Source organism: Misgurnus anguillicaudatus, chromosome 16 (genome assembly GCF_027580225.2).
Source record: "Misgurnus anguillicaudatus chromosome 16, ASM2758022v2, whole genome shotgun sequence".
NCBI classification, from domain to species: Eukaryota; Metazoa; Chordata; class Actinopteri; order Cypriniformes; family Cobitidae; genus Misgurnus; species Misgurnus anguillicaudatus.
This window is the reverse complement of record NC_073352.2, coordinates 27133633-27159730: the sequence shown is the minus strand read 5'-3', so window position 1 is coordinate 27159730 and position 26098 is coordinate 27133633. Positions and strand designations below refer to the sequence as shown.

At 37.4% G+C, this 26098-nt stretch overlaps 1 protein-coding gene across 2 annotated transcripts; it reads right to left on the bottom strand.

Moving 5' to 3' along the window:
- Window positions 1-697: 697 nt before the first annotated feature.
- Window positions 698-26056, bottom strand: LOC129422274 (macrophage colony-stimulating factor 1 receptor). Of its 2 annotated transcripts, none has more exons than XM_073854413.1 (10): window positions 25901-26056; window positions 23080-23361; window positions 21055-21342; window positions 20811-20947; window positions 19364-19526; window positions 19083-19284; window positions 18802-18917; window positions 16709-16942; window positions 1010-1117; window positions 698-929 (listed from the first exon to the last, which is right to left on the bottom strand). In XM_073854413.1, exons 1-10 carry the CDS (start codon window positions 25950-25952, stop codon window positions 889-891), a joined length of 1623 nt encoding a protein of 540 aa, XP_073710514.1. In that variant the 5' UTR covers window positions 25953-26056; the 3' UTR covers window positions 698-888. The 2 variants fall into 2 exon arrangements, with proteins under 2 accessions (XP_073710514.1, XP_073710513.1); XM_073854412.1 differs by having other exon boundaries at window positions 699-929; window positions 1010-1123.
- Window positions 26057-26098: the final 42 nt, after the last annotated feature.

Genomic DNA, 26098 nt, shown 5'->3' with positions numbered 1-26098 from the left:
TCACAAAAGCAATCCAAACGGCGAGTCCAGGGGGCTAAAAAGCCCTTACAGTAGATGCAGAGGGCGAAGGCACAGAGAGCAGCAGCAATGAACCCTCTGCAAAGTGCAAACACACTTTTATCTGAATACAGAGGCGTCTAAGATAGCAGAATTACCGTATAGTTATTTTCATTTGTTAATTTTTAAATATGGAGTTTTTATGACAAAACTGCAAGGATTACCCTCAGAAGTCCTTTGTTTATCCCCCTGTAGCCATTTGGATTACTTTTATGAAGGATGGATGCACAGGTTTTGGACTTGAAAGAGGTGGACTCCATATGCTTACATTTTAAAAACTGAAAGCTCTGGGACATTTTCTAAAATAACTGAAAGTCTGTTAATCTGAAAAATGATGGACTAGGACGGCTTGAGGGTAAATAATGGATTTAATATAATTTTTGGCTGAACTATCCCTTTAACCACCTGATAAAGTAGACACAAACATGCTGTACATGAACATTTAGGGGCGGTTTCCCGGACAGGGATTAGACTAGTCCTAGACTTAAACACTTTTAAGAGCTCTCCAAACTGAAAACAACTTGCACTGACATATCTTAAAATACATCAATGCCCTTTGTTTTACCTCAAAATGCACACAGGTAATGTTTTTAGTAAGGGATGTAATTTCCTAATTAAACTAAGGCCTAGTCCTGGATTAATCTTATCCTGGTCCGGGAAACCACCCCTTAAAGAACTTAAAATAAGTCACAATAATAATATCAGGATATCCAAGGCTGGTGCTTGAGGTTAAAACTCCATTAATGTAAAAATATTTGATATTATAAAATAATTTCTCATATAAGTGATGAAATCTCCTTCTGTCTGTTAATGTATTTCTGTAATCTTGTTTCAGTTTTCATACAGAACAATATCTTCTTGATTTTCTTCTCCTGAAAACACATAACATTATAATTATTATCATCACAATCTTAAACATTAATGATTCAGATCCATCATAAGTGTTTGTCACCTGGTGTTTGTGTGCTGGTGCGCTTTCTGATGTAGATGTGAAAGCCTCCTAACAGAAGCAGAAGAAATATCATCTGTAAGGTCCACACTATCACAAACGTCCGAGAGACTGAACCTACAGTACAACACAAACACATCAAACAATATCTGTCAGTCAATCATTTCATTAAATCATCAATCCATCTGATTATTAATTATCACAAAAAACCCCAAAACAAAAACAAAATCTCACAATCTCATTCTAAAGACAGTGGTTTAGATTAATGACTATTTTTCCAGACAGTACTATGCGCAGTCCTTCATTCTGATTGGTTGAAATGCATTCTAAGCTGGATAAAATACTCCAGTAACCCCAGGCTTCAGACTGTATTACATAGCTCAAGTAAAACTGCGCCACTTTTGCTACCTACTAATTTATAAAAATTAACACCACATCTTTATTTATTTATTTTTCAACAATTGCACAATTAATGGCGGTATTCAAATAAATGTCAATAAACATACATATCTTAAAGGAATAGTCTACTCATTTTCAACATTTTAACAAGCGGATTTACAAGAAGAACTATATTGTATGGCGTAATAGCACTTTTGGGAGTACTTCGCCTGAAAAGTCCGCTCCCCTTCTCACTCTCATAATGGGAGAGGGAGGGTGTTACTGCGCCGAGTCGAAGTACTCCCAAAAGTGCTATTACGCCATAAAATATAGTTCCTCTTTTAAATCCGCTTAGAAAAGCGCTACGTTTTATTTTGTACCACCAAACTTTCTCGTATAACTACTCGTCTTAAATAGGAAAAACGTTGATGTGTTTGGTCACTTCAAACTTTATCTCTAAATGGTACCATTGAATGAATGGGGCTAAGCTAAATGCTATCGAAGTGTCGCAGCGCGCTCCAGCGCTTACGTGCACGCACACAGATAATAGAGGGATGTATCAACAATTCTTAGTTAAGGTAATAACATATTTTAATATTGAAAATGAGTAGACTATTCCTTTAAACTCCTTCCCTGCCAATGACGAGTTCCCACGGCAATCCATATTTCCGCTATTATCCACTAGATGGCAATCTTACACAATTTATAAAACACTGAAGCAACAGTAAAAACTCTGTGTATGTTTTTTTGATCAGCTCTCTGAATCTGATCTCTAACAAAAGTCCTTTACAAAAATGAAATAATCTCAGCTTTTTGCTTAAAATGTGTTCTTTTTGAAGACACCTGCACATATTTGAGAGGTGATAAAAAGAGAACATATGAAGATAGGATTAAATGTTTTTTTTTGTTTGTGAAAGCAGATGATTTGATATATTGTATGTTTAACCCACTGCTTCTTGGGGCTGATTGCTTTAATAAACAGTAAGCAGTATACTTCTAGTATTGTGTTATGAACATACTGTAGCTTAAAGGATTAGTTCATTTTCTTAAAAAAAAAAAATCCAGATAATTTACTCACCACCATGTCATCCAAAATGTTGACGTCCCTCTCCGTTCAGTCGAGAAGAAACTATGTTCCCTGAGGAAAACATTCCAGGATCCCTCTCGTTTCAATGGACTTTAATGGACCCCAACACCCAACAGTTTTAATGCAGTTAAAAATTGCAGTTTCAAAGGACTCCAAACGATCCGGCATAAGGGTCTTATCTAGCAAAAGATTGTCATTTTTGACAAGAAAGAGAAAAAATATGCACTTTTAAACCACAACTTCTCGTCTATCTCCGGTTCTGTGACATGCCAGCGTGACCTCACATAATTGCGCAATGCCGTAGAAAGGTCACGTGTTACATATATAAAAACACACATTTTCAGACCATTTTAAACAATAAACTGACACAAAGACATTAATTAGTATCATTCCACATACAACAACGTCGGAATGGTCCTCTTTCTCCACACTTGTAAACACTGGAGCGTTTCGCATACGTCATCCGTGACCTTTTGACGTGATGACTTATTGTGTGAGATAAACGAGAAGTTGTTGTTTAAAAGTGCATATTTTTTCTTTTTCTTGTCAAAATGACAATTGTTTTGGTAGATAAGACCCTTATGCCTCGTTTGGGATCATTTATATTCCTTTGAAACTGCAATTTTAAACTGCATTTAAACTGTTACGTGTTGGTGTCCATTAAAGTCCATTAAAATGAGAAAAATCCTGGAATATTTTCCTTAAAAAATATAATTTCTTCTCGACTGAACAAAGAAAGACATCAACATTTTGGATGACATGGTGGTGAGTAAATTATCTGGATTTTTTTAAGAAAATGGACTAATACTTTAATAGAAAAAAAAATAACATAAATACTTATTAAATTGTCTGAATAAGTCTAAATAATTAGGCTAAGTGAAGTTAGTGCAGAACATAAAGCTAAGCTGTTTTTGTCAAAGTACTTTTTCAAATTGTAATAATGTAACTTCGAATAAAAAATGTATGACATTTTTTCAGACTGATGAATGTCTAATTTTGTCATTATTAAGTGTGCTTGCAAAAGCACACTTATTGTTCTTCTTAAGTTTTATTATTAAGTGTGCTTGCAAAAGCACACTTATTGTTCTTCTTAAGTTTTATTAAGTGTGCTTGCAAAAGCACACTTATTGTTCTTCTTAAGTTTTATTATTAAGTGTGCTTGCAAAAGCACACTTATTGTTCTTCTTAAGTTTTATTAAGTGTGCTTGCAAAAGCACACTTATTGTTCTTCTTAAGTTTTATTATTATTTTTCCCGGGTAGATTTTTTTGGCCAGCTCTAGCGATTAGACCGTTTGACACAGAGACACCGTTCAAACTTTAAAATGTTCGGGCAGTACCGGTGTAAGTTGCTTGAGAAGATAAGGTCACAGATCGATGTCGTTCTTCAGCCATATTGGATAGAACACAAAACCTTAAAAAAGTTTCACAGGTCACAAATTTTGTCCAAACTTCACGAAAATCCACGTACACGATCCTTGGACCGAGCCTCACAAAAGTTACTAGAAGGATTTTTGATTTTCGGAAGCGTTTGCCCGTCACAGCTCAAACTAAATGTGCGTCGACGCCGCCAAAACAGGAAGTAGTTTATATCTTAGGAACGCTTTCACGTATTGAAACTAAACTTTGTACATGAATTTGGGTCTCAAATGTGAGGATGCACAACATCAAAAGAAAAAAAAAATTTCTAAAATTTTACGCCGCCAAACAGGAAGTAGTTTATATCTCAGGAACGCTTTCATGTATTGAAACCAAACTTTGTACATGAATTTGGGTTTCCAATGTGAGGATGCACAACATGAAAATATTTTTTTTTTTTCTAAAATTTTACGCCGCCAAACAGGAAGTAGTTTATATCTCAGGAACGCTTTCATGTATTGAAACCAAACTTTGTACATGAATTTGGGTCTCCAATGAGAGGATGCACAACATCAAAAGAACAATTTTTTTTCTAAAATTTTACGCCGCCAAACAGGAAGTAGTTTATATCTCAGGAACGCTTTCATGTATTGAAACCAAACTTTGTACATAAATTTGGGTTTCCAATGTGAGGATGCACAACATGAAAAGAACATTTTTTTTCTAAAATTTTATGCCGCCAAACAAGAAGTAGTTTATATCTCAGGAACGCTTTCACATATTGAAACCAAACTTTGTACATGAATTTGGGTTTCCAATGTGAGGATGCACAACATCAAAAGAACAATTTTTTTCTAAAATTTTACGCCGCCAAACAGGAAGTAGTTTATATCTCAGGAACGCTTTCACGTATTGAAACCAAACTTTGTGCATGAATTTGGGTCTCCAATGTGAGGATGCACAACATCAAAAGAACATTTTGTTTTCTAAAAATTTTACGCCGCCAAACAGGAAGTAGTTTATATCTCAGGAACGCTTTCATATATTAAAACCAAACTTTGTAAATGAATTTGGGTCTCCAATGTGAGGATGCACAACATCAAAAGAAATTTTTTTTTCTAAAATTTTACGCCGCCAAACAGGAAGTAGTTTATATCTCAGGAATGCTTTCACGTATTGAAACCAAACTTCGTACATGAACTTGGGACTCCAATATGAGGATGCACAAACTAAATCTGCGGCACCAGAGCAAGCACACTTTTGCAGTTCCTCCGGAAATGCATTTTCTAGTTATTATTATTTTTCCCGGGTAGATTTTTTTGGCCAGCTCTAGCGACCAGACCGTTTGACGCAGAGACACCGTTCAAACTTTAAAATGTTCGGGCAGTACCGGTGCAAGTTGCTTGAGAGGATGAAGTCACAGATCCATGTCGTTCGGCCGCCATATTGGAGAGAACACAAAACCTTAAAAAAGTTTCACAGGTCACAAATTTTGTCCAAACCTCATGAAATTCCACGTACGCGATCCTTGGACCGAGCCTCACAAAAGTTACCAGAAGGATTTTTGATTTTCGGAAGCGTTTGCGCGCCACAGCCCAAACTAAATGTGCGTCAACGCCGCCAAAACAGGAAGTAGTTCAAATCTCAATATGTCTGTAACATTTATTAACCAAAATGTTTATATGAACTCTTTACTCCAATGTGAAGATGCCCAAGATAAAAAAACATTGCAGAAACATGTCTATATTATGTTATTTTCACTTTAAAATGTCCAATTAAAACCTGTGTAAAATTAAAAAATGTCATTAGCCTTTACCAGTAGAGGGCAGCCTTTACGTTCAAACGTGTTTTTTAGACAGAATGTAAAGATAGCGGCAGCCATCTTTAGAAGCTAAGCTAACAGGCTATTGCTCCGTGGAAAAGTTTGAATAACAATGGCGGGATGTAGTTTTAATGTTAAAATGGCAAAATGGAATATAGAAGAGCTTTTGAGAGAATTGGGTGTTCCTTTAAGAGCCACAATACAGCGAAGAGCTGAGGAAGAGAAAGCAGAGAAGCCCGGGGAAGAGGCGACAGCCTCAGACTCTGCTGCGAGCCCGTGGAGGACTCAGTAACCTCGGCTGCCACTCAAGCTTCGTATCGTATATGGACAGATTCCTGGATACATATTTTTAGAATCGTAAACTTCATCTTATTCACTATACAGTATGCGGTTTCGGACGCAAAACTGCAAATGGATTTTATATTCTGAATGCTTGAATCAACGCGAGCTCTCTGGAGAACGTGCATTTTCACATACAGGTAGGAATTATATGATTCAGACATATTTTAATCCCTTTCTTTTATTTCAGTGATATATGGCACGACAAGTTTAATTCCCTTTTTCATCAATGTAATACATTGTAAACGTATTAGTTTGTAAAGACGTCAGTTTCGCGTCCTCGGGTAACTTAGCAGTGATCGTTTGGCATCGGTATTTTAATTAATTACGAAATTTGTATTTTATTTTTAAATTGCTATCTTGTGTTTCTGGCGCATTCGCGGATTAATGACTCATTTGAGTCGTTTTCATTACAAAGTGTTGCAAATAAATGAGTCTTTTGAGTCGACTCTTTACAAAGCGAATGGGCCAAATGTTTTAAAGTGGTTCGCGAATCAGTTTGAATGAATTGTTCAGATCGCTTCAAACACGGAATCGTCCGAAGCTGTTTTACTCGTAACCTATGTAGAAACACGCAGAATATAACCAGTGTTGGGTGACGTGGAAATGTATTTACCAATCTTTTAACTAAAAGCAAAACTTCACACATGTACCCGCCATTACATACCCGCGACCGCCGACCTTTTCGTCGTCAGACACAGTTAAACGCGTGCAACCTCCAGAAACACTGTAGCACAGATTGAAGAAAATCCATCGATGATTGACGTCTGATTCGCTGTTTAATGTACTGTATGATGTAAGTGATTCTCACAAAACACACGTGACATGACAACGTAAGAAAACATGAGTTTTGTCTAAGTGTAAACTGTCAATGTCCTCAGACCATCTTAGGAGATTCCAACTTTATACATATACAAAACAAAACTGTTGTCAGTTTACTTGTCTGATATTTCAGCTACAAGCTACATTTTTCTGTATACTGTTGGTGTATGTTGCAGTTTTACACATACTGTAGAAATGCCCTTCATAAGTATTCTTCTGTTTGCTGTGGAGTCAAGAAATGTCTAAACATTAAAAGATGAACATGAGACAAAAGTACAGAATCTGTCGCATTATTTTTTTTAATGGGCACTGAGCTGTGTCCTGATTGTTTACACATGAAAAGCATAAAATATGTAGGATCAGTTTGATTCACTTATGTGCATTTGTGTACAATACACATAAGTCAGCATTTAATGCTGTTGTTCTTTGTTGTTAAAGCATGTATGTGTTGAAACATAAACAAAGGTTAATAAAATGTGACATTCTAAACTTCTGGTATACTGATATTTATCTTACCAATTTCTGGTCTCCACATCAAACAGAAAAATCTTGTCTTTATTGTTCTGATACTTATGGAGGGCACTGTGTGTGTGTGCGTGTGTGTGTGTGTGTGTGTGTGTGTGTGTGTGTGTGTGTGTGTGTGTGTGTGTGTGTGTGTGTGTGTGTGTGTGTGTGTGTGTGTGTGTGTGTGTGTGTGTGTGTGCGTGTGTGTGTGTGTGTGTGTGTGTGTGCATATATCTAGATTTATTTTTTCATGAGTAACTAGTAACTCGCTACTTGAGTATTATTTTCATTGCATACTTTTTACTTCTACTTGAGTAATTATTTATTTAGTTACTTTTACTTTAACTTAAGTAAAGTTTTTGGCTACTCTTTCCACCTCTGTTAAAATCTTCATGAATCTAGGCTGAGTTTGCCACGTTGAAGCCTAAATAATCAGACAGATAGTAAGTTAATCGCCCATCGCTCACAGCCCAGCACCTGCACCACTGCATGCGTATCGCGCTGACAAACATACACCTGATTTTACTGCCCTGACGAAATCTAAAAGTATAATTTCTCTTATTAGAAGCTAGCCTAATGTTTGCCAGTTATTAAAATGGCGGTTGTAGTTTAAATAGAGGTCGTGAAATAATTAGCATTGACAAAAAACTGCATAAAACAATGTTATATTCCATATTATAAACTTTTGGTTATGTGTACTTAAGTGAGTAAATAAGTTAAATTCTCAATAAGTGTGATATGGCTCTTATTTACCCCTTTAAATGTAGAATAAAGCTTACTCGGGTATCTTACAATGCACTTATGTTGTTATGCAGTTTTAAAATACAAAATACGAACATGTCTGGATGTAGATAAAGCCTACTTGGTCATATTACAATGCACAAGTTTTGTTGTATGCAGTTTGAAAATACATGTTTGTAGAAAAAGTATATTGTACAATGCACTGATTTTGTTGTTATGCAGTTTCAAAATACAACATGAGTATGTTTAAATGTATATGTAGTCATCATCACTGATATATCTCTGGCCCTCATGACAAACTAATTGAATAGCCCTGTCGTAGATGCTCAACACACAATCATATTCATAAATAGTAAAGAAATGCAATGATATTAGGCTATCAGTGCTGCTGTCGCTCTCTCCTATCGCTTATTTTAAAAATGAGCTTATGATCAATAAAATGCAGCTTATATCTGCTGCTTTTGGTGACGTGAACTCTGCCCTACATTAAAGGTGCAGTGTGTAATTTCTGGAAGGATCTCTTGACAGAAATGCAAAATAATATACAAAACTATATTATCAGTGGTGTATAAACACCTTTCATAATGAGTCGTTATGTTTTTATTACTTTAGAATGAGACGTTTTTATCTACATACACCGAGGGTCCCCTTACATGGAAGTCGCCATTTTGTGCTCCCATGTTTCTACAGAAGCTCTTAATGGACAAACTTTTTTATTAAGTTGTCTCCAATCATGACATGTTTGTCCTGTGGTGGCTACCGTAGCTTCTCTATGCATTTCAAAAGCGAGGGGTGAGCTGTGAACTGAGCTGTTGGTTGCAATTTGGAACCTCACCACTAGATGCCGCTAAAATATACACACTGCACCTTTAAGTCTCATATTTTTAAGATTATCTTAAGTACTAAAGGATTTTTGGTATATTATGTACAAAACTAGTGTGTGAAAATAGGGCACTTTAAAGGGGTTGTTCACTCAAAAATTAAAATTATTTAAATTACAATTCTAAAAAAAAATTAATAAGAAAACACTGAGGGCTTGACATTAACTTTTTGAGGAACTTGTCCTTCGGACAAGTAAATTTGTGTTTCACTTGTCCATGCACAAAAGTCACTTGTCCGGGTAAAGTTTTATAATATAATGTATTTTTTGTGTTTTGCTAATCAGTGGCAGAGCAAGGGATTTTTCATAGAGGAGTCGGACAACTAATTTTTTCTTACACTTGTCCTACAAAAAAACCACTTGTCCCGGACAAGCGGACAAGCCTTAAAGGAACACGCCCACATTTTGGGAATTTAGCTTATTCACCGTATCCCCCAGAGTTAGATAAGTCCATACATACCTCTCTCATCTCCGTGCGTGCTGTAACTCTGTCTGACGCAGCCCCCGCTAGCTTAGCTTAGCACAAAGACTGGAAATGCATGGCTCCAGCTAGTATACTGCTCCCAATAAGTGACAAAATAACGCGATCATTTTCCTATTTATGTGTTGTGATTTGTATAGTCAAACCGTGTACAAATAACAAGGTGATATGAGACACAGCGATCTTTTAACAGTATACATACTGAGAACTATATTCTCTGAAGACGAAGCACTGCCGCATGGGCGGAGTGATCTGCTCGCAGCACACGAGAAGCCCCTGGTGAGGAGCAGAGAGTTCGGTCAGAATTGTGCAAATCACTCCGCCCATGCGGCAGTGCTTCGTCTTCAGAGAATATAGTTCTCAGTATGTATACTGTTAAAAGATCGCTGTGTCTCATATCACCTTGTTATTTGTACACGGTTTGACTATACAAATCACAACACATAAATAGGAAAATGATCGCGTTATTTTGTCACTTATTGGGAGCAGTATACTAGCTGGAGCCATGCATTTCCAGTCTTTGTGCTAAGCTAAGCTAGCGGGGGCTGCGTCAGACAGAGTTACAGCACGCACGGAGATGAGAGAGGTATGTATGGACTTATCTAACTCTGGGGGATACGGTGAATAAGCTAAATTCCCAAAATGTGGGCGTGTTCCTTTAATGTCGAACCCTGAACATGTGCAGCACAGCCGTTATAGTTGGTTCTAGGCTAGCTAGAGCGGGTTCTCTAGGCTTGTGATCCCTGTATTTACATAAAATGGTCTGTGCTAAGCCCCGGATGTCCTTAAATGCTGGAAACACCCCTGGTTACAAGCCTGTATACATTTCTCTGTGTGTGTGTGTGTGTGTGTGTGTGTGTGTGTGTGTGTGTGTGTCAGGAATGCTTTCACGTATTGAAACCAAACTTTGTACATGAACTTGGGACTCCAATGCGAGGATGCACAAGATAAAAAACATTCTAAAATTTTACATTTCACAAATCACGTTAGTGACCGCACCAGAGCAAGCACACTTTTGCGGTTCCTCTGGAAGTGCATTTTCTAGTTATTATTTTTCCCGGGTAGATTTTTTTGGCCAGCTCTAGCGACCAGACCGTTCGACGCAGAGACACCGTTCAAACTTTAAAATGTTCGGGCAGTACCGGTGCAAGTTGCTTGAGAGGATGAAGTCACAGATCCATGTCGTTCGGCCGCCATATTGGAGAGAACACAAAACCTTAAAAAAGTTTCACAGGTCACAAATTTTGTCCAAACCTCATGAAATTCCACGTACGTGATCCTTGGACCGAGCCTCACAAAAGTTACCAGAAGGATTTTTTATTTTCGGAAGCGTTTGCGCGCCACAGCCCAAACTAAATGTGCGTCAACGCCGCCAAAACAGGAAGTAGTTCAAATCTCAATATGTCTGTAACATTTATTAACCAAAATGATTATATGAACTCTTTACTCCAATGTGAAGATGCCCAAGATAAAAAAAACATTCCAGAAACATGTCTATATTATGTTATTTTCACTTTAAAATGTCCAATTAAAACCTGTGTAAAATTAAAAAATGTCATTAGCCTTTACCAGTAGAGGGCAGCCTTTACGTTCAAACGTGTTTTTTAGACAGAATGTAAAGATAGCGGCAGCCATCTTTAGAAGCTAAGCTAACAGGCTATTGCTCCGTGGAAAAGTTTGAATAACAATGGCGGGATGTAGTTTTAATGTTAAAATGGCAAAATGGAATATAGAAGAGCTTTTGAGAGAATTGGGTGTTCCTTTACGAGCCACAACACAGCGAAGAGCTGAGGAAGAGAAAGCAGAGAAGCCCGGGGAAGAGGCGAGAGCCTCAGACTCTGCTGCGAGCCCGTGGAGGACTCAGTAACCTCGGCTGCCACTCAAGCTTCGTATCGTATATGGACAGATTCCTGGATACATATTTTTAGAATCGTAAACTTCATCTTATTCACTATACAGTATGCGGTTTCGGACGCAAAACTGCAAATGGATTTTATATTCTGAATGCTTGAATCAACGCGAGCTCTCTGGAGAACGTGCATTTTCACATACAGGTAGGAATTATATGATTCAGACATATTTTAATCCCTTTCTTTTATTTCAGTGATATATGGCACGACAAGTTTAATTCCCTTTTTCATCAATGTAATACATTGTAAATGTATTAGTTTGTAAAGACGTCAGTTTCGCGTCCTCGGGTAGCAGTGATCGTTTGGCATCGGTATTTTAATTAATTACGAAATTTGTATTTTATTTTTAAATTGCTATCTTGTGTTTCTGGCGCATTCGCGGATTAATGACTCATTTGAGTCGTTTTCATTACAAAGTGTTGCAAATAAATGAGTCTTTTGAGTCGACTCTTTACAAAGCGAATGGGCCAAATGTTTTAAAGTGGTTCGCGAATCAGTTTGAATGAATTGTTCAGATCGCTTCAAACACGGAATCGTCCGAAGCTGTTTTACTCGTAACCTATGTAGAAACACGCAGAATATAACCAGTGTTGGGTGACGTGGAAATGTATTTACCAATCTTTTAACTAAAAGCAAAACTTCACACATGTACCCGCCATTACATACGCGCGACCGCCGACCTGTTCGTCGTCAGACACAGTTAAACGCGTGCAACCTCCAGAAACACTGTAGCACAGATTGAAGAAAATCCATCGATGATTGACGTCTGATTCGCTGTTTAATGTACTGTATGATGTAAGTGATTCTCACAAAACACACGTGACATGACAACGTAAGAAAACATGAGTTTTGTCTAAGTGTAAACTGTCAATGTCCTCAGACCATCTTAGGAGATTCCAACTTTATACATATACAAAACAAAACTGTTGTCAGTTTACTTGTCTGATATTTCAGCTACAAGCTACATTTTTCTGTATACTGTTGGTGTATGTTGCAGTTTTACACATACTGTAGAAATGCCCTTCATAAGTATTCTTCTGTTTGCTGTGGAGTCAAGAAATGTCTAAACATTAAAAGATGAACATGAGACAAAAGTACAGAATCTGTCGCATTATTTTTTTTAATGGGCACTGAGCTGTGTCCTGATTGTTTACACATGAAAAGCATAAAATATGTAGGATCAGTTTGATTCACTTATGTGCATTTGTGTACAATACACATAAGTCAGCATTTAATGCTGTTGTTCTTTGTTGTTAAAGCATGTATGTGTTGAAACATAAACAAAGGTTAATAAAATGTGACATTCTAAACTTCTGGTATACTGATATTTATCTTACCAATTTCTGGTCTCCACATCAAACAGAAAAATCTTGTCTTTATTGTTCTGATACTTATGGAGGGCACTGTGTGTGTGCGTGTGTGTGTGTGTGTGTGTGTGTGTGTGTGTGTGTGTGTGTGTGTGTGTGTGTGTGTGCGTGTGTGTGCATATATCTAGATTTATTTTTTCATGAGTAACTAGTAACTCGCTACTTGAGTATTATTTTCATTGCATACTTTTTACTTCTACTTGAGTAATTATTTATTTAGTTACTTTTACTTTAACTTAAGTAAAGTTTTTGGCTACTCTTTCCACCTCTGTTAAAATCTTCATGAATCTAGGCTGAGTTTGCCACGTTGAAGCCTAAATAATCAGACAGATAGTAAGTTAATCGCCCATCGCTCACAGCCCAGCACCTGCACCACTGCATGCGTATCGCGCTGACAAACATACACCTGATTTTACTGCCCTGACGAAATCTAAAAGTATAATTTATCTTATTAGAAGCCAGCCTAATGTTTCCCAGTCATTAAGATGGCGGTTGTAGTTTAAATAGAGGTCGTGAAATAATTAGCATTGACAAAAAACTGCATAAAACAATGTTATATTCCATATTATAAACTTTTGGTTATGTGTACTTAAGTGAGTAAATAAGTTAAATTCTCAATGAGTGTGATATGGCTCTTATTTACCCCTTTAAATGTAGAATAAAGCTTACTCGGGTATCTTACAATGCACTTATGTTGTTATGCAGTTTTAAAATACAAAATACGAACATGTCTGGATGTAGATAAAGCCTACTTGGTCATATTACAATGCACAAGTTTTGTTGTATGCAGTTTGAAAATACATGTTTGTAGAAAAAGTATATTGTACAATGCACTGATTTTGTTGTTATGCAGTTTCAAAATACAACATGAGTATGTTTAAATGTATATGTAGTCATCATCACTGATATATCTCTGGCCCTCATGACAAACTAATTGAATAGCCCTGTCGTAGACGCTCAACACACAATCATATTCATAAATAGTAAAGAAATGAAATTATATTAGGCTATCAGTGCTGCTGTCGCTCTTTCCTATCGCTTATTTAAAAAATGAGCTTATGATCAATAAAATGCAGCTTATATCTGCTGCTTTTGGTGACGTGAACTCTGGCCTACATAAAAGGTGCAGTGTGTAATTTTTAGAAGGATCTCTTGACAGAAATGCAAAATAATATACAAAACTATATTATCAGGGGTGTATAAACACCTTTCATAATTAACCGTTATGTTTTTATTACTTTAGAATGAGACGTTTTTTATCAACATACACAGAGGGTCCCCTTACACGGAAGTCGCCATTTTGTGCCATCATGTTTCTACAGAAGCTCTTAATGGACAAACTTTTTTATTACGTTGTCTCCAATCATGACATGTTTGTCTGGTGGTTGCTACTGTAGCTTCTCTATGCATTTCAAAAGCAAGGGGGTGAGCTGTGAACTGAGCTTTTGGTTGCAATTTGGAACCTCACCATTAGATGCCGCTAAAATTTACACACTGCACCTTTAAGTCTCATGTTTTTAAGATTATCTTTAAGTTCCACTGTGTAGGATCTACTCCCATCTAGCGGTAAATTCTATATGACAACCAACTGAATAATACTTTCTAGGCCCCCCCCCCCCATTCGTAACACGTTTTAACTCGTACGGTGGCCCGGCCGTGTCATGCCAAGGTTAACATGGCTTCCAGTAGCTACAAAGCAAAAGCAATGAAAAAAATGAACAATTTGCAATGTCCTTTGCCTGTGATCCGTCAAAGCACACAGATTTATGTTAAACATGGAAAAAGTCTGAATTTCATGATATGTCCGCTTAAAATCACATACAACAAGCAACCATAAACGTAGCTTAGACACTCCTTTTTCATCAACGCGAGGAAAAATATCCCAGGGGCTGTTACACTTGGTATTAAGATGCGTTTTCATCGATCGGATCACAAGTGGACGAGAGAGACACATCACGTTTACACCTGGTATTTAAATCCGTCTCTTTTTGTCCATTTTTGACCGCTTCTCTTCAGATTACTGAGGAGATGGTCTGTGGACGAGTCCCTCTCCTGTCATTTAATCATAAGCGGGAGTAATGACGGGTTTCAATGGACACAAACTAATGTTATGTCAGAGTCCAATGCTTATGTTTTAAGTAAACATGTTACATGTCAGTGTATATAAGAGCTTTCTCTGATATTGATGCTTTCATGTATTGAAACTAGGGATGCTCCGATCGATCGGCCACCGATCGTAATCGTCCGATAACGGCATTAAATGACGCGATCGGCACTCGCTAAAATTGCCGATCTCATGATGAGCCGATCTTTTTGTTTACTTTTGTCATCATAGCGTTCCTGATGCGGCTGCAATTAGAGACCATTTTACACAGTGCGAGCATTTTGTAACCCGTTGCTTATGTGTGACGTGCAGATCTGGATTTCTCTCACTGCCTTAACAGAGATATGCGTATTTTCTATGAGGACGCGCTCCGGTCCTCAGCGCGATGCGTCTTCACATCCCTATCAAACAGCGTATACAGCACATATCGATCGTGGACAATTGCATCCTCATGCCGAAAGTTTATTTGCATTCGTTTTAAAGTTTTGAAGGTTTAAACTTCCATTTTCCTCACAGCTGCTCTTGTTTGCGGACACCCGCGGCACGCATACACAGAAGTCATCAGTGCATGTGAACGGAGTGACCTCTCTCACGTCTTAAAGCTACAGTATCCTAATTCATCTCTCAATAAAATTACTCTCTGTTCATTCATCAGTGAAGAACTGTTGTACTTCATACGAATGCGTGTATATTTAATTCATACAGTAAAGAAAAGACTGTGAAGTGTTTTATTTTAATTACTTTTAACAGACATAAACCTTTTTAAAGGCACATTTCTCTTTGGAAGAATAAATATTTGGTGTGCTTATTTATTTGATTCTCTATTAAAACAATAATATACCTAATTTATAGTTAGTTTCATTTCTACAAATAGTGCAAACTCTGCTAGATTATAGATAAAAGATTCCCATTCCACTTCCATTCTGTGATCGGCACTGATCGGCGATCGGAGCATCTCTAATTGAAACCAAACTTTGAACATGAACTTGGGACTCCAATGTGATAATGCACAAGATAAAAAACATTTTAAAATTGTACATTTCACAAATCAAGTTAGTGACCGCACCAGAGCAAGCACACTTTTGCGGTTCCTCTGGAAGTGCATTTTCTATTATTTATTTAGTTACTTTAACTTCAGTAAAGTTTTTGGCTACTCTTTCCACCTCTGTTAAAATCTTCATGAATCTAGGCTGAGTTTGCCACGTTGAAGCCTAAATAATCAGACAGATAGTAAGTTAATCGCCCATCGCTCACAGCCCAGCACCTGCATCACTGCATGCGTATCGCGCTGACAAACATACACCTGATTTTACTGCCCTGACGAAATCTAAAAGTATAATTTCTCTTATTAGAAGCTAGCCTAATGTTTGCCAGCTATTAAAATGGCGGTTATAGTTTAAATAGAGGTCGTGAAATAATTAGCATTGACAAAAAACTGCATAAAACAATGTTATATTCCATATTATAAACTTTTGGTTATGTGTACTTAAGTGAGTAAATAAGTTAACCGCAAAAACTAAATGTGCGTCGACGCCGCCAAAACAGGAAGTAGTTTATCTCAGGAACGCTTTCACGTATTGAAACCAAACTTTGTACATGAACTTGGGACTCCAATATGAGGATGCACAAACTAAATCGGCAACACCAGAGCAAGCACACTTTTGCAGTTCGTCCCGAAATGCATTTTCTAGTTTCATTTATTAACTGTAGTAGTTGTTCCTGTAATCATACACTACTGAAGAATAATCTGAACCCCACAACATTGACACAAGTCACAAACTGTGTTTATTCGTTATTTTTATTTAGGTGAAATGTGTCCTGTGTTTATGAGATGTGAGATTCATGCAGTGATATTATTCTTGTTGCTGTTGTTTTAGTGAGTGAGTAAACATTCGTAGATTAAATCTCACCGGTACAATAGTTTACAGTGATGCTCTTTTCTGCATGACTGATGTGGTTCTTCACACTGCAGATGAGGTTTCCAGAAGTTTCCCCATCCAGATTAATGTTGGTCTTATTTTCTTGTGGTAGTGGTTGTCCATTCAGAGTCCAGCTGAAGAAGAGTGAATCCCCCTCAGAGGAGCAGGATGCCCACCTCACCCCACGGATGCATTCGACTGATACTTTCACTGAGCCAACAGGAGCTGGAGGCAGGGACATGTCACAGTCATATGACAAAAACAGCACACACAGGGTTTAGAATGACATACTTGCATACTGCTCATACTATTCTGCAGTGTATTGTGTGTACAGCATGTTTATATCGGTTTACCCATTGGCGTTCTGGTCTAAAAACGAGATGTGTTCAGCCGCATTGTTGGCGCGTTTGAGCTATTTTGAGCTAGTTTTGGCGCTATTTTGAGGCAATTAAAATACGTTAGAAGGCGTAAAGAGCTGCTTCACCTGTAGCAGGGTAAGTAATTAAATGCTTTGCTTTAAACAAAAACTTGACTTGGTCTCGACCCTTTAAAGTCTTGGTCTTGTCTCGGTCTCGGCCTGTCTTGGTCATGACTTGGTCTCGGTTTAGGTGGTCTTGACACTACTGGCTTCCTCCAGTGACAGCAAAAGTAAATGTAAAGTAAAAAATGCAAAGCAAAACGGAACTTTGCAGATAATAAATATGATCATGGATTTCTTTTTGAGCTCTTTTGCTTCTATGACAAACTGCTCTTAAAAATTTTGTGGACTAACGCTGCTTTGCGGAAAGCCCTTATTTGGAGCTTGTTTGGGTGTGTTTTATGCAAATTACCAACCTTGTGCTCGGGGCGTAATGCTGCGTTCCAGAGCCCATTCAAACCAGTGGGACGTGGGAGTGTACTAGCTCCTACTTCAAAGCGTTCCAGGCAACTGAAGTGTAATGTAAACAGAAAACATGGACGACCGCCGCTCTAAGCTTCATGCTAACAGATAATAATGACAATTTCACGCCATAATATAAAAAACAAGTTGTGTTCAAATTACAGTGTTTAGAACAACCCAACAAGCAGAGAAGTACCGTTTTTAGCATATTCGTTGATGCTTTACCCCTCATGATGCGAGACTCCATGGGCGCCACCATTATCCTCCGACTTAATTTTGCGAAGTCGGGGTAGGTCGAACTCCCCCGAGTTCGCCGGTATTAAGTTCCACTTTGACAGGCATTCCAGTGCACTTTTCCTAGTTGGAGGTAGGATAAGTCCCACGTCCCACTGGTTTGGATGGAACGCAGCATAGAACAAGTATAAGAAGAAACTCATGTGCGTACGCGCGTGTTGTGAATTAGGCGTAAAGCTTTCGTAAAAAATGTATTGTCATAATTTTCCCACTGTACAATTCTACATAAACTAAGTAATAGTGCTAAAAGTTTTTTGCCAAACTAACTGAGATCGGGCCTTACCGACCCGGCTTTTCTGACGAGGCTAACGTACCCCCGAGTCTCTATCACCTCCCGCTTGCTTCTAGCAATTAGCACGCGGCCCACAAGCATTTGTGAAAATAATGCGTTTGAAAATGTTTTATAACGGGAATATGTTAGCATTGTACAGGGAAAATTAGTGTATTGTTGAGACTGCTACATCACAATTTACTCTGGAATCATTATGTGTCATGAGTTTCTTCTCCTGTAGTGTACTTATTACTTTTTAGCTTGATTTGTCTGTTGGCAACATAAACCGTTAATAATAATATATAAAAATAACACAGTATGGTCTGTACTGCTCACGATACCACTGAGCACGCACACGGGCACATGACGTTAGTAGTGGGGCGTGATCAAAGGAGCAGCAACTCATAAATATGTAATGACCACCTCAAAACGGCACAACCTGAAATGCACTGAAACAGAGGTTACTAGAGATGGGTAACAATCGTTCCCTACAAGCTATTTCGAGCAAACAACTTTTGAAACATGTTTTATGGAACTCATACACCTATTTAACTTCATAATATGGGCACTTTAAGGGGGTTAATTTGGACACTCCAGGTTACATTTGAAATAATACACAGATGAATTAACTATACTTACTATACATTTTAATATCAAATGAAATGGAGGCGTTTCTCATGTCGTTCTGCACATGAAGCGTGTAGCGACCCATTTCCTGAAAGTTCAGTCTTTTAAGAAACAGCAGGGCTTCATACCTACAAACTCATCAGGTGTTTTTATGAAACCCTTTACAAATAACCCTACACATTCATCATTCTTGTGGGCAACTTTATACATGCAGTAATTCTTAGGGAGGATAAATTATAAAACAGAGTATTTAAAAATATTTTTTTATTTTTTATTATAGTTTTATTTCTGACCTGTCGTTATAGTTGTAAAACTTTTGCTCTAGGAGAGATGCATTATGGGGTACTGGAATCTCCCACGAGTGAGATTTCAGAGGGGGGTACGCTTCAATAAGAACCCTCAGATCTACATCGTCTCCTTCACTGACTTCAATGGACAGACCGTTATGGGTGAGTTTAGATGAAAGCTTCGCTGACAGTCGAATGTAGGGCTCATCTGTCGCAAATCAAATTGAACATCAGTAAGGATTTTGAATGGTTTCCAGTAAAACCACAGTGACTGGCGATGTTCTTACCCACAACCAGCAGCTGAGTGGTGGAGCTGTTGGCTCCGGCTTCATTCTGCCCTGTACAGGTGATGTTTCCTGAATCAGAGAGTCGGACATCTGGAATGGTGAGGACGCTCATAATGGCAATTCCATTTCCTGCCATCGCAGATTTGTCCTTAGCATCAGGCAGCTAGGAATAAACAAGTATGGAGAAAATAAACTTATATTTAAAAAATATTAAAAGTAATATTTAAAAAAACCTAAACATTTCAGAGTTAAGAGTTTAAAGTTAACCGCCCACCTGCCATTGACGAATTATCTTGTCAATTATGATAAAACGCTTCCTTGACGAGTTTTTACGGCAATCTCTATTTTTGCTATTAACCACTAGGTGGTGCTCTATAGCTTATAAAACACTAAAGCATCCACTGATTCAGAAACAGTAAAAACTCTGTATATGTTTTGATCATTGTATTGAATCTGATCATTAACAAAAATCCTTTATTAAAATGCAATTATCCCAGCTTTTTGCTCAAAATTTGACATTTTTGAAGAAACCTACCCATATTTTTAGAGGGCATAAAAAGAGAACAAATAAAGATAAGAAGAATTTTTTTTCAGTTTTGTTTGTTTGTTCGAAAGCAGAGGGTCTGTTCTTTCATTTGATATATTATATATTTATAGAAGAACATTTTCTGGAAAATTATAAAATAGGCACTGGCTGGCAACTATTCATGAAAACGCTGGCTGGAAACGAGTTAAAGGAATACACTGTAAAAAAATGTAAAAATAGTCAATTCAACTTAGTATTTTAAGTTTTGACCTGTGAATAGTTGAAATAATTTATAAAACCTTGTTGAAGTTGTTAACTTATTTTTTGTTATGGTAGCATAAAAATATTTTGATTTGACAAAAATGCTGCAGTTTTTTTACAGTGTTCAGCCAAAAATTTAAACTTACTGTAATTGTTTGTCACTTAAAATATTCGGCATGCGTTGAGTGGAGATATTTGTTTGACACTTTTGGGTCCCTTTGAAGCTTAAAGAGGCGGTGTCACCATAGTAAACAGAAAATTCAAAACAACACTTTTAAAAAGTCTACATTTAGGTTTTTAAGAACAAAGAAAGACATTGGGAATCAAACAACATGAGGGTGAGTAAATAATGACAGAAGCCCCATTGACTTCCACAGTATTCTTTTATTCTACTATGGAAGTCAATGGGGCTTCTAATTGGCTACAAACATTCCTTAAAATGTCCTTCTTCATGTTCATCAGAACAAAAAATTATATAGGTTTGTAACAACATGGGAAAATAATAAGAGAATTTTCATTTTTTGAGTGAACTATAACAAATAAACAAAAGAGACTTTGCATAAAGAAAACAGATTGACATGCATAAATACTATACATAAAATGCATAGATTTAAGAAACTAATATTTTACATGAAAGGGTTAACAGGTCAGGGGTCAAACCTTTCTTGAGGAGTGCGTCCAGGTAACATTGTAGTTAAAGTTTGGGTTATTTGTGGTACAGCTGATTTGAAGTATTTCTCCCACCAATCTGACGTACTCGTTTCTTTCCAAAAAAACATACGGAGGAAAGCGTAGTTCTGGAAATATATCAACACCGATATCTGTTATCCTTCTTGACGTGGTGAATGTTAATAATGTAGTAACTGCTTATTGCACAATTTCAACATTTTTGCCATTTACTTACTTTGTATGACGTTAATTTTGAAACTATTTGACACTTTTTCAATTCCTCTTACTCTAGCACTGCACACATATTGTGCGTTATATCTGGGGTGAACGTTTCGAATCAGAACACCCTTCCTGGGGTCAAAGGTGATGTTCATGCCATGAGGCAGAGCTGAATTGTTATCCATACGAAATGTGAAGTCTGTGGCGTTGGGGTCGGTCAGTAGACACGGTAACAGCAGATCTTCACCTTCTTTCCGCACGTAACTCAGAGGTGTGCTCGGAGTCACAAACAGAACCTGTGGATCTGTAAGATATTTACATTTTTTTTGTTAAATATCATCAGATAAAATCAAAGATTTATGACATTTGGGGCCATCAAAACATCTATTTGCAAGTTTACAGAATTGTTAAACATCTTTTTCTAGAGCAAAAATGGACATAAACCCCAACTATTTATCCAAACGTTGCTTTCCAAAAAAATATTATTTTTATCAGCCACTCTCTCCTGCTTGTAACCTCAGACTGACGCCTCTTTCAGACCGCCAGTGACTAGCAGTAGCAGAGTGACACAATCTCATTCATTTCAATGAAAGCTTGGTGACTTCTGGCACGCATCGAGTAGAGACAGTGACCGTTGGTGACTGGATTGGGCATTTTCTGTGATGCTAATAAGTTAAGAAAAGTTTAGCTTTATGCAAATGATGGGCGACTTTTGGGAGCAACTACCAATAAGCGAAGCAGTGAAGTTTACCGTCATCCGACTCTCTTCATTACTAGAGTGGACGGTACTTATTTGTTTATGACAACCAGATTTAGAAATGCTTCATTGAAAGAGACTAGTGAGGCTCTAGATTGACAAACTTTGATCTTTCAACCTTTTTAATAGCAAATGAGAGTCCAGTGGCGGCGTTTCACGAAAACCTAGGGTATGGCAAAAATTATTCGTACAAGAAGGCCATTCAAATAACGAATCTATGAAGCCACATTATATCCATTACGTGTAAATACTCCACCAACCTGTACAAAATCATACTATGATTGCACGGATGTACACTTACTGACAACAATACGGAAGCAATACAATTGAAAAAACAAAAATAGAAATCATGGTTGTTTAAAATGCTTTTCAAATGTTGTCATTCTTAACTAAGTGCAACTCGCGCAACAGATAAACTAAAACAAGATATCAAAACATACTGTAACATCCCTTCACAAATCTTGTCATGACAGGCGCCAATAAACACTAAACACAATAAAGACTTAATGATGTGATAGAGCACACGTAGTTAACCCAGCCAGCTAACCAACTAAGACTAAAACACTAAATAAAACTCTTAATAAAACAGGGCTAAATGCAAAAACAAGTCTTACCTTTTGTCGTCGTGCAGTTTTTATTCCACAAGTCGCCATATTCAAAAACGCGCGCAAATAATTAATACACTTATACTGCGCTACAATTTCCCAGTGTAAGAGAACATGTTTATTTATCCACAGACAACAAATCATTTTACTTCTTGAATAATGTATGCAATATGCATTGCACGAGAGTGTGGGAGAACCGTGAGTATGTTTGAATGTTAAAACAAAAAAAGGAGTTTACTTGCGAAAATAAAGATTATAACAACAGCGGTCATCATGAACCTCCCGCAAGGACTTCAAGCTGCGCTGCAAGCAAGAACGACAGGCTGATGACATCAAAGTACCGCGAGGGTGAGGCGAGAAACCATCGGAAGAGTTTGCTTTCAAACCGCTCTCGCGGCACGTTGATGTCATCCGCATGTCGGTTCCTGTATTATAGCATGAAGTCGAGCACACGTGTAAATTATCCATATTGGTGATGTACCAATGTTCAGATATGTTCTACTGAAAATATTTACAATTATCTTTAATGAGCATCATTATAGCCTGTTGATACCTGCCATACCCTGCCATACGCAAACGCCGCCCCTGTGAGAGTCCCTACTACACCACAGCACTTCTGTTTTGTCCCTTCATGGGCCGGGTGTCTAAAGTTCAAAACAACAAATATATCTTCACTTACCCCTGACAAACACATGCAGAGAAGAAGATTCATTAGATTTATCTCCACTTATGTAACTACAGGTGTATGTGCCGGTAAATTCCACTGTGGCTTTATCCACGTGAAAACTCCGGATGTTTCCCGTTTCTTTGGAGATGTAGCGTTTGTGTTTATTCAGCCGTGGAAGCCATGTTACTGGTCCATCACCTTCACAGCTCAGATGAAGAGGAGAACCAGAGTCCAGAATCACATCAGTACCCGTCAGGACATCAGAGTTCACCATGATCTTGGTTTGAGACCAACCTGTCAATCAAACGGCAATTGATGATGTCACATATGATCTGATACTCCAGCATTCAATACTTTAACTAAAAGACATAGAGTAAGAGGTTATGTTAAGATAAGATCTCTGTTTTTTGGTATCTTGTGGTCACACCATCACAGTGCCTTTAATAAAGTTTAGGAAGAAGTAGACAGTGTAAAATGTGATAACACATGCTAAAGTCATGTACAAATTTCTTTTAAATCAACCTGTCATGACACCAAAAACCACAGTACTGTCATGGTTAACTAGTTCCTCTGATCTTTATATGACATCTACTGCAACATCTTCCAGTTTACCCATTTCTCTGTGAAAATTCTCAGATCAATGACATTTTAGCAGACACAATAACTGACTTATCCTTCAGTGTTATTAGAAAACATAGTCGTGTTCAGTTGCGGCCGGTGACATCTTTTTTTGAGGGTGCTCGATGTTAAGTTTGTCACAACAGCACGTCAGGTGTGTGGTTCCTTTTTTTTAAATGTGTTCTGCACTCATGTGTCTTAGACACGTCTAAAGAGTTTATGATAAAAGAGATGCTCACGTTTCCCAGATACTCACATAATCTCATGCGTAATCAGAGTTTACTGTTAAGGGAGTGTCTTGCATGTATTTTGTAAACGTGAGCGTCTTTTTGACACGTGTGCAGCAGGCACTTATTTTGACAAAACACATGATGCAAACAGGATCTCTTGACAAGGAACCCCACATGATACTCAAAACACTTATTTTGAATTAGCGCCCCTCGGCCTCGGATGAGCAGTCACGAGCCGCCACTGGTGGTGTTAGTACTTCATCTCTGTGTGGTTCAGCCTACAGTATATGTTAAGGAAAGATTTAAATATGAATGTCTGGCATGATGACTGTGGCCAGTTGCATAAACATAACCACAATTTCTAAAGATCCTTTCTGTTTCACAAAATGTTCTTTGAAGTGTAAAAAAGTTCTTCAAATTATAAAATGGTAAGAAAGAAATTGCTCATCTAAGAACCTGACTGCATGGTTCCTTAAGGAACCAAAATGGGTCTTTTTATGGCTTTGCTGTGAAGAATCCTTTGTAGCACCTTATAAGAGTGTGTATATGATCTATATGGCTCAATTTGCAGAAAACGTCTCAATCCTTCTTTCACTTCTGCTTCAGTTTTTGACACAAAATAAAAAATATACTTGCTAATACTGGCAACTAGCTGCCAGTAACTTACTGTAGATTTTACATTTATGTTATTTACTGGCAACAGTTTGTTCAAAGTTAAATGAACATGAAACATTTTTAGTCTTTATCTACTACAGTAGGTTACTAGCAACCAGCTGCATAATTACAGCTAATTGTTTACAGAGCACACATACACACTGTTTGTGCATGCAAGCACATACACAAACACACCATCAAATTCTGACCCACTGCATTTTAAACATGAACCCCAACATCCCAAAAAAACGTTTTTGGTTTAATACACACACATCGCCCTCTCAGTCAATACACACCTTTAACATCTCAATCAGAATTTTAAAGTCTCTTTCTAACTCATTACATCAGTGTATATTAATTAAGTAACGAATAATTGATGACGGGTCGAATGATTCAAAAATAATAGACACCCAAAGTGGTAATGCGGCACCACACAGGCATTATTTTCAATTATAACCCGGGGCTGTTGAATGCTTTATTTTGATTGGTTGAGAAATGTTCCACAGGTATGCATTATTTTCCAATAAATGCACACAAATGTAAATAATTCTCAGAGCAATGTTTGTGGTAACCGTAGTATAAGTGGAATAATTGACAAATTATTTGAAAATAATGCACACCCGCAGTGTAACGGCACAACACACATTACCACCTAGGGTATGCATTATTTTTAAATAATTCAACGGCCGTCATCAATTTTTCTTACATAATTCAATATTAAAAATAATTCAATACCAGATTCAATTTTTTTACTTATATCATGGTTACCACAAACATTGCTCTGGTGGTTATTTTAAGACTTTTGGCAGGTTAGGTGTGTGTTTTACAGAAAAAAATCAAAACCTGTGGAACATTTCTCAACCAGTCAGAATAAAGCATTTAACAGCCCTGTGGTGTGGTATAACCAAATATAACTGAGCCTATTAGCGGCTACGCTTTTCAAATAGCATGAGCAGACAAAAAAATTATAAACAGAGAAACAGAAACATTTAGCAGTGAATACAAAAATGTAAGTTATACTTTTAAAGCATTTTAGAGAAACCCACTTAACAGAATCATGAGACATTCGTTTCTATTTTTACACCTTCATCTAAAACACTTTTTATCTGTACTGTATGTTTCATAATTCACAAGGATGTTGTTTAACAACCAAACATGCCATTTTGAAATCAGCTGCTTTAACATCTTAAAAAACTCAGCTAAATCTTTTGAGTCTTAGTAAAAATATAGCTATGAGCTAAATAAGCTCTGAGACTTGACAAGTCCTGATTTCTTCTCATTTGTGGTTGTTACTCAATATCAGAAGTGCTGAGATCAGATGAGATTCTTACCATGGGCGCGACTGTCCAGCAGCACTAAAACAAAAATGAACAGAAGCATCATGGACCTGATCTCGGGCCAGAGACGATCCTGTTCAATGTCCTGGACGATGTTCCTGAGAGTTTCTCAGTTTTGAATTAGTTCCTGCTCTGAGAAAATAAGGAATGATTTCAATGTCCTTCAACAGTGACTTCTCATTTCTGTTTGAC